Raw genomic sequence first — 15,594 nt, 5'->3', positions numbered from 1 at the left:
CGGACCGAGTTCGGGTGGGTTCGTTGCTCAGAGGTTTTGTTTCGCTTTGTTCTTTCGTTTTTTCTGACATCGAATTCTTTTTTGTAAGTGTAATGGACTCAGAGAGGACTCGTGGTGGGCACCTGTTCTAAGGTATGAAGAGGAGAAAGCGGGTCGCCAAGCGAACTCGTGCCAAGCTGCCCCAGGATGCGGAGTCTCATGCACCAGACTAACGTCGGAGGATCCGCCCAGGGAACCCAAGGTGGCTCCTTCAATGCAAGAAGCGATAGGGGCCCCTTATGCCGAGACTACTCACACGAGTGCCCCCGTTTACTCCAGTGCTCCCGCTTACTCCGGGTCCGCTCATACGCGAGCTGGGCCCTCGGGCTCAAGAGCTCAAGGGGAATTTAGGAGCGTGCTGTCGTTAAACTATGCTCTTCAGAAGAGTAGGGAGGCCACCTTCCTCGAGATCGCAACGTGCACCGATCTTCCCTTGAACCAAATCGTCTGTCGTGCTTGCCTATTCCGAGGTTCCTCTGTTAGCTCGGCATCCTGGCCCTTTGGCTCTTGTAGCGATTTCGTCCACCTTGCTTGGTGGTCTATAGGTAGTATCGTTTTAAGTTAACGTTGTTCCACGCTTGGGGTACTTGTTTGCCTTCTAAGGTTTTGAGCTCGTATGTCCATTCGAGCGCTCTCTTTACTCTGTAGGGATCTTCCCAATTTGGTCAAAGTTACCCACGCCGGGTTTAGGCACCATAATTTTACGGAGAACCAGGTCGCCGACTCAGAAGCTTCGCTTCTTTACTCTGGCGTTGTAGTACTGAGCTACTTGTTGGTAGGCCATTGTCCGGATGTGCGCGATGTCTCTTACCCTGTCCAGTAGGTCGAGGTTTGTACGTAACTCGTCTCTGTTTGTCTGATCGTCATATGCTTCTAGTCGTAGTGTAGGTATTTCGATTTTCGCTGGGATTATCGCTTCAGTGCCATAGGTGAGGTTAAATGAGGTCTCTCCCGTGGCGGTTTTTTCTGTAGTTCGGTGAGCTCAGAGAACACTTGGTAGCTCGTCCGCCCACAACCCTTTAGCTTGGTCTAGTCATGCTTTCAGTCCGCGGATGATGGCTCTGTTCATTATTTCTGTCTGACCGTTTGCCTGCGGGTGTGCGATCGATGTGAAGTTTTGACGAATTCCCATGTTTTGGCACCATTCTTGGAACTTGATATCCTCAAACTGTTTGTCGTTGTCGGAGATCAGTACCCGAGGTAGCCCGAAGTGACATACTATGCTTTTCTAAAAGAAATTCTGTATGTTTCGCACTGTAATTGTTGCTAGGGGTTCAACTTCTATCCATTTTGTGAAGTAGTTTACTGCCACCACTAGGAACTTCCTCCCACCTGTTGTTGGCGGGAATGGCCAAGGAGGTTGATGCCCCATTGCGCGAAGGGCCATGGGCTGGTGAGATATTTGAGGTCGGAAGCAGGCTGATGGTGGATATTGGCGTGCTTTTGACACTTGTCGCATTTTCTGACGAGCTCGACAGTTTCTGCCTTCATCGTTGGCCAGTAGTATCCTTGTCGAAGTGCCTTTTGGGCGAGGGCTCTGCCCCCCAGGTGTCCGCTGCAAAGTCCTTCATGAGTGTCGCGAAGTACAAGCTCGACTTCGGTAGGTCACAAGCAACGTAGGTAGGGGAGTGTAGGACCGTCGGTACAACCGTTCGTCTATTATGATGTATTTGGCTACCTGGCGCTGCACCCTCTTGGTTGCACTACAATCCATAGGGAGGGTTCCGTCTAGCAAGAAGCTCGCGAGTGGATCGATCCAGCTCAGCTCTGCTTCAAGGACGGGAGCGACCTCCTCTGCCCCATCGAGAATGCTAGGCCGCGGTAAGTCCTCTATGTACACGGTTCTCATGGCATTGTGACTCATGCTGGCTAACCGGGACAGGGCATCGGCCTCAGTGTTCTCTAACCTCGGGATTTGCCTGATGAAGTGTGAATGAAAGTTGAGCAGAGCCTCCTTTACTTTCGCCAAGTATGCGATCATAGAGAGCTCGCGTGCTTCGTATTGCCTGTAAGCCAGTTGACCATGAGCTGGGAATCGCTGCAGATAACTATGTGCTTCACTCTTACCTTTTGCGCTAGGTTTAGCTCGGCTATCAGTGCCTCGTACTCTGCCTCGTTGTTGGATGCCGCGAACTCAAAGCGTAGTGCGTATTCCAATTTCGTGCCACCCGGGCCACATATGACTATTCCAGCCCTGCTACCCTGCTGGTTCGAGGAACCGTCTACGTGAAGGATGCAGGGCTCCTCATCCCAGTTTGCGCTTGGCCTAACCAGGAGAGATGCCACACTGGCTGCTACTTCACGGGGTTCAGACTCTATTGGCTCGGGAGCTCCGGGTTCACCCAAACTTGGGATCTCAGGCTCAACCGGCCTAGAGGCTTCGAGGCTGAACGTGCACTCATCGATAAAGTCTGCTAAGGCTTGGGCCTTAATGGCAGTTCGTGGTTTGTACTAGAGGTCGTACTCGCTGAGCTCGAAGACCCACTTTGTCAACCGACCGGAAACTTCAGGCTTGAGTAAGACTTGTCTCGGAGGTTTGTCAGTCAAGACGACGATGGTGTGAGCCTGGAAATATGGGTGGAGTTTCCGAGTTGGAATTACCAGTGCGTATGCTAGCTTTTCTATCTGTGGGTATCTCACCTTTGCTCCCTGCAGAATTTTACTAACATAATAGACGGGCCGCTGGACCCGATCCACTTCTTTTATTAGTACCGAACTGACCACCTCGTCGCTCGCCGAGAGGTACAGTTCTAAGACCTAGCCCTCCTCGGGCTTGGCTTAGGTTGGCACAGTGGCAAGGTAGCTCTTTAGCTCGTTGAACGCGTGTTGGCAGTCTTGGGTCCATTCAAACCCTTTGCCTTTGATTGCCTTAAAGAAAGGTAGATAGCGGTCTGCTGATTTGGACATGAAGCGGCTCAGAGCGACTATGCAGCCGTTTAGCCTCTGAACCTCTTTTACTTTTCGGGGTGGTCTCATATCTAGGATGGCCTTTATTTTGTCTGGGTTGGCCTCAATACCGTGCCGGTTGACAATGTACCCTAGAAATTTACCCGGGGTGACATCGATGACACATTTATTGGGGTTTAGTTTCATGCTAAATTGACGCAGAATTTGGAAGACAGAATCTAAGTCTTGTATTAATTCCTGTGAGAACTACGTCTTGACGACCATGTCGTCTACATAACATTCTATTTTCGTGCCAATTAAGGGTCGAAAAAGCTTATTTACAAGTTTTTGGAAGGTCGCCCAGCATTCTTTAGTCCGAAGGGCATGACCTTGTAGCAGTACAGGCTGAACTTGGTTATGAAGCTGGTTTTTTCCTCATCGGACTGGTCCATCCTGATTTGGTTGGCCTGAGTAGGTGTCCAAGAAGCTTAGCAGCTCATGTCCCGAGGTCGCGTCCACTAGGCAGTCAATTCGGGGGAGGGGTAAGCAGTTTTTTGGGCAAGCTCGATTCAGGTCGGTGTAGTCGATGCACATGCGCCACTTGCCGTTTGCCTTTTTCACCAGCACTGGGTTGGCTACCCAGCTCGGGTAATGAACTTCCCTTATGAAGTCCATTGCGATGAGCTTTTTGACCTCGTTGACCGCCCTCTAGCGCTCCGGGGCTAAGTTGCGTTTCTTCTGTCTAATGGGTCTAACTACAGGGTCAGTGTTAAGTTTGTGAGTTATAAGGCCAGGGTCAATATCGGGCATGTCAGTCGCGGACCATGCAAAAATATCTAAATTTTGAAGTAAAAAACTCATCAGTTCGGTTCGTAGAGGCTCTTTGACGAAAGCACCGATCTGTAGCGTTCGAGCCGGATCTGTAGCCAAGGTTGGGATCACGACTGTTTCCTCTGTGGGCGAAGCTCGTTCCTCGACCTACTCCGTAGGTCGCTCTAGTTCGAGGTCGTCGGCTGCCTTGGTTTTTCCCTTCAAGGCGGCAACATAACACTTGTCGGGCTCAAGCTGGTCGCCCCGCGCTACCCTCACACCGAAGTCCATGGGGAACTTCATTGCCAGATAGTAGGTGGAGACCACTACCCGCAGAATATGCATAATTGGCCGCCCCATTATGGCATTGTATGGGGAGGGGGTCGCGACCACCAGGAAATCGTGGTTGAGTCTGACCGTGTAAGGCCATGTGCCGACTTCCACATGTACTGTTATTTTCCTAAGGGGCCTGACTTCCTCTTCGCTGAAGCCCACCAGAGGAGTTTTTGCGGGCTTCAACTCACTTCTCTGCAACTGTAGCTGGTCGAACGCCGACTTGAAGAGGATGTCCGCCGAACTGCCTGAGTCCACAAGTACGCGCCGGACTTCGAAGTCGCCGATCCTTAGTTTTATGATGAGCGCGTCATCATGGGGATAGTGGACACTTCGCGCGTCGTCTTCCGTGAAAAATATCGGTTCTTCTGTCTTCAGCCTCTTTGGAGGGTTTTGTTCTTCTCGGATTGCCTAACGAACTGAAGTTTGTGCTGCCGCCGAAGTGCACCCTGCTACCACCGAACCTCCTACTATTACAAGGATGGTTCCCCGAACTGGCCTCTCTTCTGGAGGCGGTCGCTGCAAGGCTTCGGCCGGTCTACTACTGGACTCGGGGGCATCCTTTCCATGCTCCCCCTGCCGACCTACCTTACTAATATTATCATTATGTTGTACAAAATTTCCCAAGTATCCGCGACGGATGAGTCTCTCTATCTCGTCCTGGAGATTATTACATTGTTCGGTACTATGACCGTGATCTCTATGAAAACTACAGTATAGATTTTTATTTCTCTCGTTTGGATTACTCTTTAGGCGAGGTGGCCACTTTACGTAGGGGGCGTCCTTGATCGTCATCAAGATCTCGGTTCGCCTTGTGTTTAACGGCGTGTAATCCGTCTGAACTGCTAAGGGGGCTCGGGACGACTGGCTTGGCTTCGCCTCTCGGGACGGCTGGGTTGGAGGGCTCACCTTCCCTTTTTCTTTTCTTGACCCTGCCTTCGGTTCTTTGGTTGATTTTTTCCTCTGTTCTCATGAACTTGTCCGCGAGCTTGAGGAAATCGACCACAGTCGCTGGCTGGCTAACCACCATGTGCCATTTGAACTCCCTGTGCGTTACCCCTCTCTTGGCCGCTGCAAGCTGTACCGTGGGGTCTAATCGCGGTATCTGCAAGCATGCTTCATTGTACCGCTTGATGTAGCCCCGGATGGATTCTCCTTCCCTCTGGACTACCCCGAAGATATTTTCCTCAGTTCTGGGGCACCGCTTGCTGGTAACAAAGTGTGCGGTGAAGATCTGCACGAACTGGGTCCAGCTTCTTATTGACCCGCGAGCTAGGTTCCGGTACCAGGTGCGGGCCACCCCTGAAGGTGGTGGTGAAGGCCACGCACATGCATGATTCACTGGCCCTAGCGATGTGCATTTGGGACTAGAAAGCATCGACGTGGTCATTGGGGTCAAAGGACCCATCATATTTGTTCAGAGGTGGGAGCTTAAAGTCTCTGGGCATGGGGACTGCTAGGAGTTCTGATGCGAGGGGGGAAGGAACTAAGAGAATTGGAGCAGCTTTTACCTCATCCGAGCTCGTCTCTTCCTTTCCTCTAAGTTCGGGTAGGACACGGGTGGCAGTTCGGCGACTTCATCGGCGCATTCGTTGAGCGTGCCTGGTACTGGCGTTGTTGGCCTCCGTGTTGCCGAGCTTGATGGGCCCGGAATGTTGGTCTGTTGCTAGGGCGGTGAACCGGTTTTCCGTGAGCGGGAACTCAGGCTTGGAGCGCCGAGGTGCTGACTTTGTGGGCGAGGTTCCCGACCCACCTGCGAGTTGTGAGGCGGGGGTAATTTTTCTTTCCTTTCGGCTTGGGGATGAGGCCTGACTATTAGGGGGGTTCTGGAGTTGGGAAGCTTCTTGGTGAGGGCGTCCACCTTGAGGGGAGGCCTTAACCGGCTTCGGAACAAGGTACCGAGGTGGAAGCAGTGACTGGTTCAGGGGTAGCTGAGGAAACTGCTGCTGATAATGGTGTTGGGAGAGGTGTAGTACCTAGTGCTGCTGGAGTTGATGCTGCTGGAATTGTTGCATTTGGGCTTGCATTGCCGCATGCATTGCATTAGGTGGTTTAGTTGGTTTTGGCGGGTCGCCAGTGGGACAGCAGCTGGTTCAACGAAGTTTTGGTAAGGAGTGGAAAAGGGACGTTCAAGGCAGGAAGGTTCAGGGGCGCCACTGCTTGTGGCGCATTCAAGCTGGGGATCCCATCCACTGAAAGAGGGATGGTGAACTGTCCGATGCACACCACGGGAACTTGGAGTTGTTCCCCGATGGTGGTCGTTTTTGTGCCATGTCCGTCATTGTTGGAGGAAGCCATGGGTGTTGGAGTTTTTGGAAGAAGATGAGGTAAGAGAGTTTTAGAGGGAGGCTTTTAGAAGCGTATTCCCACAGACGACGCCAATTGATGGTGCGCAATCCGGCCGGTCCTAGCTGTCAATGATCTTGCCTCTGACTGGAGCAACGGGAAGCCTGAAACGGAGAAGATGAGGGAACTCCGAGGGAACCCGGTGAGATTGCTCTGAAGCTCAAGTTAGTATTCTCTCAAAGGCAAGATAAAACCAGATGATGCAAAGTTTTTGCATACCTTGTTGCTGGGGGTAAGGAGCCTTTTATAACCACTTCGCGCACTCACTCCGAGGCTTCGGCCGGGTCGGGTATGATTACTTCTGTGTTTCTGCCAGTTCGGGTGTCATCCCTTCTGCTGGGACAGAACTGCCACTGCTCCTTGTCGGAGCCGTCTTTGTAACTGGAGAGCGGTGGCAGGTGGCGGTGGTAGGTTGCCGTTTGAACCGCCACTGATCCCAAGTCAGTCAGGTGCGTCGCCCCTGGATACGAACTTCCTTGGTGTCAGGCATGGTACGGTTGTTCAGTTTGGCGTCCTGGAGGCAAAGTGCTAGAGTGGTGAGCGATGTGAAGTCTTGAGTTCGGAGGTGTGTCCCGAACTGCCATAGGACATGCTAGTTCGGAGGTGTGTCCCGAACTGCCATAGGGTAGGCCAGTTCGGGTTACTGTCTTTTGAGTGGTTCGGGGCCCGAGGGAGAGTTCGGACTGCTGGTAGGGAGTTCGGACCACTGGTTCCCCCCCTTGGTGCTCTTGCATTAGGCGTGCTGTTGTGCCGAGTTGTTGCCTTTGCCACGTGTTGCATGATTACGAGGTCGGGCCAAATCTTCCTTCATCACTAACCATTGGCAATTTTTCACAAAGTAGCTGCTCTCAGACTTGAGCCCATTTTCTCATGCTTGTCAGCTTGAGATTTTACCATTCCACCAAGTAATGGCCCCTCTAGGTATCCAGGCATCATAGCTGATAATGGTAAATAACATTTTTACCATACACAGTAAGTATGGTAATTATTATAAATAGTAAATCCAGTACTAGATTCAAACCTAGCCTCCCAACAAAAACTAAAAACTATTTAAACTGTAGAAATTGACCCATAGTAATTAACAAAAAACTAATGAAAAGATCAAGTTGCAGAATGAAAACATGTTGTCACTAACCACTTTCATCAGATAACTCAAATTGCTCCTGAATCACTGATCAGATCAATGGACTTGGGAAACCATCCTTTTACTCCCAGACAGAGAATCATGAGATTTTTCTTTATCTTATTCCTTTTTTGATGGATAAAGAGGACTGAAGTACTTTTATTAACCAAGCAAAATATGAAAAATATAAGCCAAATGTCTTGGGCAAGCACTGACTGTATTATTAGCTATACTAACAAACAGCACAAAGTACTTCACACCTAGCAACTAAATTGAATCGGTGGCATCCAAAAGGTTAATACATAATGTTGAAAGACTATAACAAACTAAGGAGTTAATGCCGAAGTATAATTTAAAGATTAAGCAAAAGACTTGGACATGAATTTCTAGAAAACCTGTCTTTTCAGGAAGCGGTTGTGTTGATTAGCTTCACTTAGTTTTTTGATAAGCTTCGTTCTTTCAGAATCGGCCAACAGTGACTTCAGCTGTCAAGGAATTATGAGATATTATGAAACAATAGTGCCTTTTCCAGTGCAAACTTATTCAGCACATGCAAGAAAAGAAAAAAACATTAATAGCCACAAGTTCACAATGTATGCAAATACCATCAAGGCCCATCCTTGTATACCAAATAGGAGGAAGACCAAAATTTGTCTGTTCATGCTATAAACTGCGTTTTGAAAATGCTGCAGTTAAATCCATATGAAATAAATCTTACAAAACACTATGCACAATGAAAAGATAAAGTTCCATATAAGCTTTTCAAGGTTATATCAGACAAGGTTTCCCAAAATGTTGGGAAGGAGAAAGCCATTTCTATACAAGGAAACACAGAAAAACATCACTGAGCGTAAAGTGCATAACTCAATTGGTTGACATTTAGCACCACAGCCATGATGGCCCTGATTGATTCAATCTCAGCTCACCTTGCACTATACTACCCAAAACAAAACTTTTATTAGGAAATTAAAGCCAATAAGTCATATCAAATAGAAAATAAAACAAAAATACCTTTATGAATTATGCTCTTCTGCCAACATACCAAAGCTAAACAATATATGGCCAACTTTGCCATATGCAATTGAGCCTCTGTACTTGAACTGGATCATTTTCAAGGATGAAATTTTTATACTACTTTTACAGTGGGGGGTAATTAAAATACAATGAACAATTCATTAACTGTTAGATAAAGCACATATTCCAGGCCAGACGAGCACAGGGTTATCAGGTTGTGATAGTTCCAAATAGGCCTGTCAATTTCCAGGTTGACCCATTGTACTCAAAGCAGTTATGTAAGCAATTATATTATATAATATTATTTTGCATTGTATTGTCTCATGACAAAGATAACCTCCAATATTTTATATATGTTTCTCTTGGATTACCTATAATAGCTTCATCTAAGATATCTAAAACTGACATTTTATAGGGGATATATGAGATATTTTGAGAAGAGAGTAAAATAATTAGCAGGCTTATTGCCAAATTATCAGGGTCTAAAGACCTGTTAGTTATAATTAGGTCTTATCAGGTTACATCTGATAAGACTGACCAATAATGGGGGTTAGTTCCAGATATGTTACTTAAAGACCCTGAGGAGATAGGCTGGGACCAGGTCTATTTGCTTCTTATAAGTTCAGGACTGGGTCTACCCCATCTGGCTCAGACCCAACCCATTGACAGGCCTAAAACTAAAAAATCCCAAAGGCCAACATATCCCAAGGTTTCAAGAATATAACCAAATGATTTAGGATATGCCACAATATAAGTCTAGCTATCTATAAATGGAGTGACCTATTTACAATATCTGTCAAGCATACACACACACAAAAAAAAAAAAAATCTAATGTGGAGGATCTATTACTCTTTATCTCACTGTTACTCCTAATAATCTTTTCACAGGTTTGTGAAAAAGAAGTTTAGATTTTCATCTAACAATGAAGAAGAGCATTGAAATCTAGAATATATACTTCCTCAAGACTTACCTTATCACTGTCCAGTGGCTTTGAGAGAATTTCCTCAGATGAATCACTTCTTTCAGATTCATCAAGATCACTAGAGAAATCCTTCGGTAAAATTGTGCAAGCTCCATTAGATTGAGCTGCAGAATCCTCCACACTAGAATGTACTGAAAACACTCGTGAAGATGGATGGTACACGAGATTTTTCTCAATAGAAGCATGATTTAAAAAGGATAACCTCTGGTTTCCCATCCTCAAATTACAAAGAACCAAGCTACAAGGAGGTTTGCAGATATATTTCCACTCCAATTTTCTTGAACACCATGGAAACCATGAGCTGTCTTTCTCAGGACAAAACCTGCCAAGATTTTAATGCAATAAAGCAAAATTTAGGAAATGTACCTAACCATTAATACAAACTACATTGAAACTCGAAAGCATGTAAGTACACTGACACTGTTTATAAAAAAAAGAGGTTCAAAACTTGGCTATTTCATGTCAAAAGGATCCTGTAATTCTCTGTAGTGAGGACCAGTATATTGCTCCCACTTGAAATCAATCAAATGGTAAAGAAATTATACAATTTCAAATCATGTCAAAACAAGGAAAATGCATACAACTTTTAATAAAGAGTTACAACATGACATCCATGCGTCTCCACTAACAGGAATTAGATGCTACCTTGATGAAAGGCGGCCAAACTATGAACCCTTTTCATTCTACATTAAGTTATCAGAATTTGATCTACCACAAGCAACAAAAGTTGAAAAGTTTGTGGTTTCACAATGATTCTGCAATGTGGACAAATACATTCTACCTTTGCACTTAAAAAAATCAAATGTTAAAGAAATGGTACATTTAGAGACAGTGTAAAGCTTTTGATTGAAGGGACAGCATATACAACAATTATTGCATTGATAAATAAAGATTTAGAATTTTATAAAATATTAAAAACATATAATATATATTGAAAAGTGATTTTACTCCAATTTAGGTATCTATCAAATAATGACTTGTATATTAGAATGTAAGTCACAATTAAGTTTGAATTGTAAAACCAATTAGCCTACATAAATTGGCCATTTAAACTACATATGATAGAAAAATGAACTCAATAATTCAATATGATTTCTAAAAAGGTCTCAAATAACCTAAATAAATCTTATTCTAGTCAGCATCAGTGCCATCTAAGCCTTATCCAAACTATATGGGGTCAGCTACATTAATCCTGTTTCGCCATTCCATTCTGTTTAGTAAGAGTTTTAAAACAAGTGCCACTTGAAAAAAAAAAATAAAGAAACAAAGGAATCATCAAAAAAATTAAATTATCTATAAAGGAATGGTCACAATGCGTCTGAATAAGAAGGCCTCTATTTGAGAGTGGAAAGAGCCACTCTCTGGATACTCTTGCTTGAGAACATGGTGTGCCACTTATCTAAACTAAAAGCCCTCTAATCGGACTACAGAGAGAGAGATAATAAGATATAGATAGAAAAGGTAAATAATAGCAGAAGAATGGAAGAAGAAAAAAAAAAAAAAGAAAGTTAGAAGTGAAACCATTCCAATCGTGGGTGCCATGATGCAGCCCATTATCTTTTATATTTACTGATATAAAGAGAGGATTAATTACAACCATGCCCCTGATTGTGTGGCTGATATAAACAAAAAAAAAGGCCCATAGGGCCCATAAGCCCAATAAACTAATGATCCAATAAGAAGATAAATATCCATCAAGAAAGTAGGTAAATATAGCCTATGTTTTCAACAGATTTTGAGAACTATTGGTACTTGATGCTATTTTATAGTGTATACTATGTACCAAAGCAGTAATCATACTTTTTGACTTGGAGAAATACAAAAGTAAACCTTAACTTATAAAGTTAGAATCTCTAAAGGTAACAAATACATTTATAAGGATTCATTTTCAGGATATTTACCTAGCAATGCTTGTCATATAGCACTCCATGGTGAACACCTCCTGCCAAAAAGTAAAACAATAATGACAAGAGTCAGGTCTTACCTTTTTTTATCAATTCAGGTCTTACCTTAAGAAGAAGGGTTACTTTTCAACCAACAGATGGTAAAATCAGAAAACAATCAAGACTTCAATTTTTTATTTAGAATCATATTTCTCAACAAATAAATGAATGGCCAATCTATAGAGCAAAACTGAGAAAAGCAATAATCATTTCTTTTTCTAAAGAAGGAATAGTCAGTTCCTCAATAATAGCAACTCCAAGGGATCCAATAATTTGAAATCAACTCTCCAATCTAGAAAGGCTATAGATGTTTTGATCTTTTCTTTGGCAAGAGATATGTTTCTAAGGATGTTACCTTTCTAGAGTCCTTTTTCTAGTCATCCCATCATTCTCCCTAGGGGGAGAATGTGAGTGAAGATTGGACTCCCTTTTGTCTTCTTGTTCCTATCCCTATTCCTCATTCCCTTGTTCTTGTCACTGTTTCCATCCCTCATAATGTTACAAAGGCAATGCAGTCCCTCACTGGAAGGAAGCTATGAACTAAGAGATGGAGGCCTTAATAAAGAACCAGACTTGGAAGATTATTCTTTGTCTCAACAATAAGATTCTTGTCAGGTATAAGTGAGTTTACACTATTAAGCACAAGGCGATGGCTCAATTAAGAGGTACAAGGCTCAGCTTGTAGCCAAAGGATACACTCAAACTTATGAAATTGATTATCTAGAAACCTTTGCTCCAAATGCTAAAATGAACTCTATTCATGTGATCATGTCTCTTGTTGCTTATTACTCTTGGCCTTTATATCAAATGGATGTAAAGAATCCTTCCTTAATGAGGACTTACAAGAATAAGTTTATATAGACTTACCACCTGTGGTAAGCTTTCCTAATAGTAAAGGAAAAGTTTTCTACCTGAAGAAGTCCTTGTATGGGTTCACACAGTCCCCTAGAGCCTAATTTGACAAATTTAGAAATGTTGTCTTAAAGATTGGATTATCTCAATTAGTCAATCTTAGGCAGACTACGCCTTGTTCATAAGAAGAGTTGATGGTAAAGTAACAATGTTGATAGTATATGTCGAAGACATTGTTGTAGCGGGTGATGACATCATAGGTATCTCTCAGTTGAAATCCTTCCTTGCTTCAAAATTTGAGATTAAGGATCTCAATGATCTCTGATGCTTTCTTGGCATTGAAGTTGCAAGATCCAGGAAGGGAATCTTTCTTTCACAAAGGAAGTATGTTCTTGACTTACTCCATTAAGTTGGAAAATTAGGGTGTAAGCTTATAAAAACTCTAATTGATCAAGTTGAGTGCTACTAAAGGAGAAGTTCTTCCAGACAGAGGGCTATATCAGAGATTGGTGGGTCATCTCTTGTACCTTTGTTTGCCTAGACTTGACATATCTTATGCTATTGGAGTGGTTATCCAATATATGCAATGAAACTGTATTGTAACAATCAAGAAGCCATAAATATTGCTCACAATCCTATTCAACATGATTGTACAAATCATATTGAGGTGGACAAACATTTTATTAGAGAAACAATTGCTAGCGGAGAGATTTGCCTTCCATTTGTAAGGTCGGAAAACCAACTAGCTGATTGCCTCACTAAAGGTGTTTACCATCCAAAGTTTGCTAAAAACTTTATCAATCTGGGCATGATTGCCATATATGATCAGCTTGAAGGGGAATGTTGAGAATTCTTGGACAAGGGTGTTTTATACTTTTCACAATATTTTTGCATTTGGGTGTCCAAATATGGGCTTTCTTGTAATTTTTATCCAAAGTATAAAAAGTAATTTTGAGGGTTTGAATAGTAACAAACACACCTCATGATGCTCCCTAAGTCTTCTTCTTCTTCTCTCTTCTCTTCTTCTACAAACCCTAAATTTACTACTAAGGTGTCCGCACACTTAAGAATATCTGGAGTTTGCAAAGAAAAGAAAGCAAAACGAGATAATGTTATTTATATTTCTTTCACTAATCCCTCTAAGGTTTCCAAAAAATTTATGGATTCATAGGGTATAAAACCTACTTGGACAAGAAAAATGACATCTCAACTAAAGCAAAAGAAAATATCTCCTAAGATCTCATAACTTGGTAGTAAGTAAAACCACTATACAAAGAACAAATACAAAATCTATAGAAACATTTCATTAGACCTTCTTGTTAACTGTTAGAAATTGTGTGCACCCATGGAGCCCAACATTTCTCTTGGTGATTGGATATGTTATCAAAATACACAATGTTCTGCTTGTTCCACACACACCTGTTGCAAGCTGATTGCTGGCCCATCATAACACTGATGATGATGCACATAAGATTTGTACAAGCCAAGCATGTACAAAAGCATGAATTTTGTTTCCTTTTCTCAGTTTTGGGGCATGCATGATACATTATCCACAGTAGTTTCAAATTAAGCCCTAAAAACACATAAAACCTTGATAGGAAATCCACATTGTTACCCATGGACTGAAACTTCTAGACCTCATTTAACAACAAATAGTTCTGAGCATATCATAGTTCAACTAAGAAACTTAGAAATTGCTTTGAGTTGCTTCTTTAGGTAGAAAACAGAATAGAAACAAAAATTAACCCCAACTTGTCCCTTGAAAGCACCTCTGCATTTCAATTTCTGTCTTTACATTTTTCCTTTTCATTTCTTTTTGTGTTTAGGGTGGTAGTCAATCAAATGAACTTGATATATTCTAATTCTTCTTGCTAATTTCACCAGAAAGACTTGTTTAACCCAGACTATAGAAAAGCTTGATCATACTGGAAAGCACTGAACATGTTGACATTAATAATTAATTCTACCAACTATGTTATTAACTATGACCTAGGAGTAGTTTTCCAAAGATTTTCCTGGCAAGTCTGAGGGTATTCAAGAAGCAATGTTGTACAGGTTTACCCTTTCTATGGCGGAACAAGGCAATCCATTTAAGAAGGTTTCACTTTAGCACAACATTGATGATGAAACAATGATTTCATACGGCATAAATTTCATATAATTTTTATTTAAAAAGAAGGTATAGAGATGCAGGAACTGTAAATTAGGTAACGCCAATCAATCTAAATCTTCATTAAGGCATCCCAAACGACAATGGTTGGAAGTTGGAACCGACATTTATACGAACACATGGTGAGAGACATAAGAAACTAACAGAATTATAGTTCAATAAAGAACAAGAAGAAGAAAATGATAAATAATTGTATGAAATATGGACAAGAACAGAGAAAAATCAAACACTTCGAAGAGCTGGAACTGCAGAAGGAGATTGAGGGCACAGTCCAAAAGGGTCTTCACCTGACTGAAGCAGCTGCTTACCCAAGTCCACGATAACGCTGACTGCTGCCAGTGTTTGAAATGGGGAGAGAGCCGACAGCCGAGGGCGTCTACAGGGGGCTCTCCGCTCTTGTGTGGCAGAGAAGAGAGAATTTTGTCTCCACAATTCGTTTTTCCACGCGTGAAACTTTTCCGGCCATCCACGTGTAAGAAAAAAAAGAAACAGAAACAGACGGAAAGGCACGTCAAGGGCGTGTTTGAAAGGGGAAAATTCACTGGGCCCAGACCCCCTTCACGGAAATGTATTGGGCTCAGGCCCATATAATTGTAGTGTTGATGTTAAGCTTCTGTTTGGAAGGTTGCAACTGGGGAATAGAATCATTAGAACCCACACCAACTGCTTCCATGGATCTTTCTGCTCTCGATGTCTTTTACCAAGCTGTCTGTTGTTGCTTGCAAGTCGCAACCTTCCATGCCAAGCCAAGCACAGGAACAATGGTCAGCCCAGCCTGCATCAGTCATGGCACAGTCAGTAGCAGTTCAGTCTATTTAATCTTAAGCAAGGTTCAAAATTCCAATATGATACACCACATATTAAATATATCATATGGCATATTTTGGTAATTGATACACCTATTCCAAGAGATTTTGAGAACTTTTTAGTTTTTTCAATAATTGATACTCTTTCTTTCTCTCTCACACATACCTTTTCAATAACCCAAATAATCTCATCTCCTACTAAATTACTTCCCCCACCTAAAATTTCTCCTATCTATCTTACAATAAATCATCTAATTCTAACACATATTTCCTACTCTTTCTCTCCCAT

The 15,594-nt window shown here is 43.0% G+C and overlaps 1 protein-coding gene across 5 annotated transcripts in view; it reads right to left on the bottom strand.

The window, feature by feature from the left end:
• The window catches only part of LOC148855124 (PROTEIN TARGETING TO STARCH (PTST)), a 37,235-nt gene extending 22,075 nt beyond the window's left edge, over positions 1–15,160 (bottom strand). For all 5 annotated transcript variants that reach the window (XR_016113301.1, XM_088986364.1, XM_088986366.1 and 2 more), the window contains exons 1-4: positions 14,787–15,160; positions 11,436–11,476; positions 9,523–9,856; positions 7,933–8,022 (exon numbers count right to left, since the gene is read on the bottom strand). Coding sequence is in view for 4 of the 5 variants with exons in the window: in XM_088986364.1 (XP_088842490.1) it covers positions 7,933–8,022; positions 9,523–9,856; positions 11,436–11,476; positions 14,787–15,086 (765 nt within the window). In the remaining variant the exon portion in view is untranslated. The remainder of the gene's footprint in view (positions 1–7,932; positions 8,023–9,522; positions 9,857–11,435; positions 11,477–14,786) is intronic.
• Between the last annotated feature and the right edge of the window lie 434 nt (positions 15,161–15,594).

Source organism: Nelumbo lutea, chromosome 4, assembly GCF_056320005.1.
Source record: "Nelumbo lutea isolate HS-2025 chromosome 4, American lotus-T2T, whole genome shotgun sequence".
Classification (NCBI taxonomy): Eukaryota; Viridiplantae; Streptophyta; class Magnoliopsida; order Proteales; family Nelumbonaceae; genus Nelumbo; species Nelumbo lutea.
Note: the sequence above shows the minus strand (reverse complement) of the source record. Positions and strands in the feature narration are given on the sequence as shown.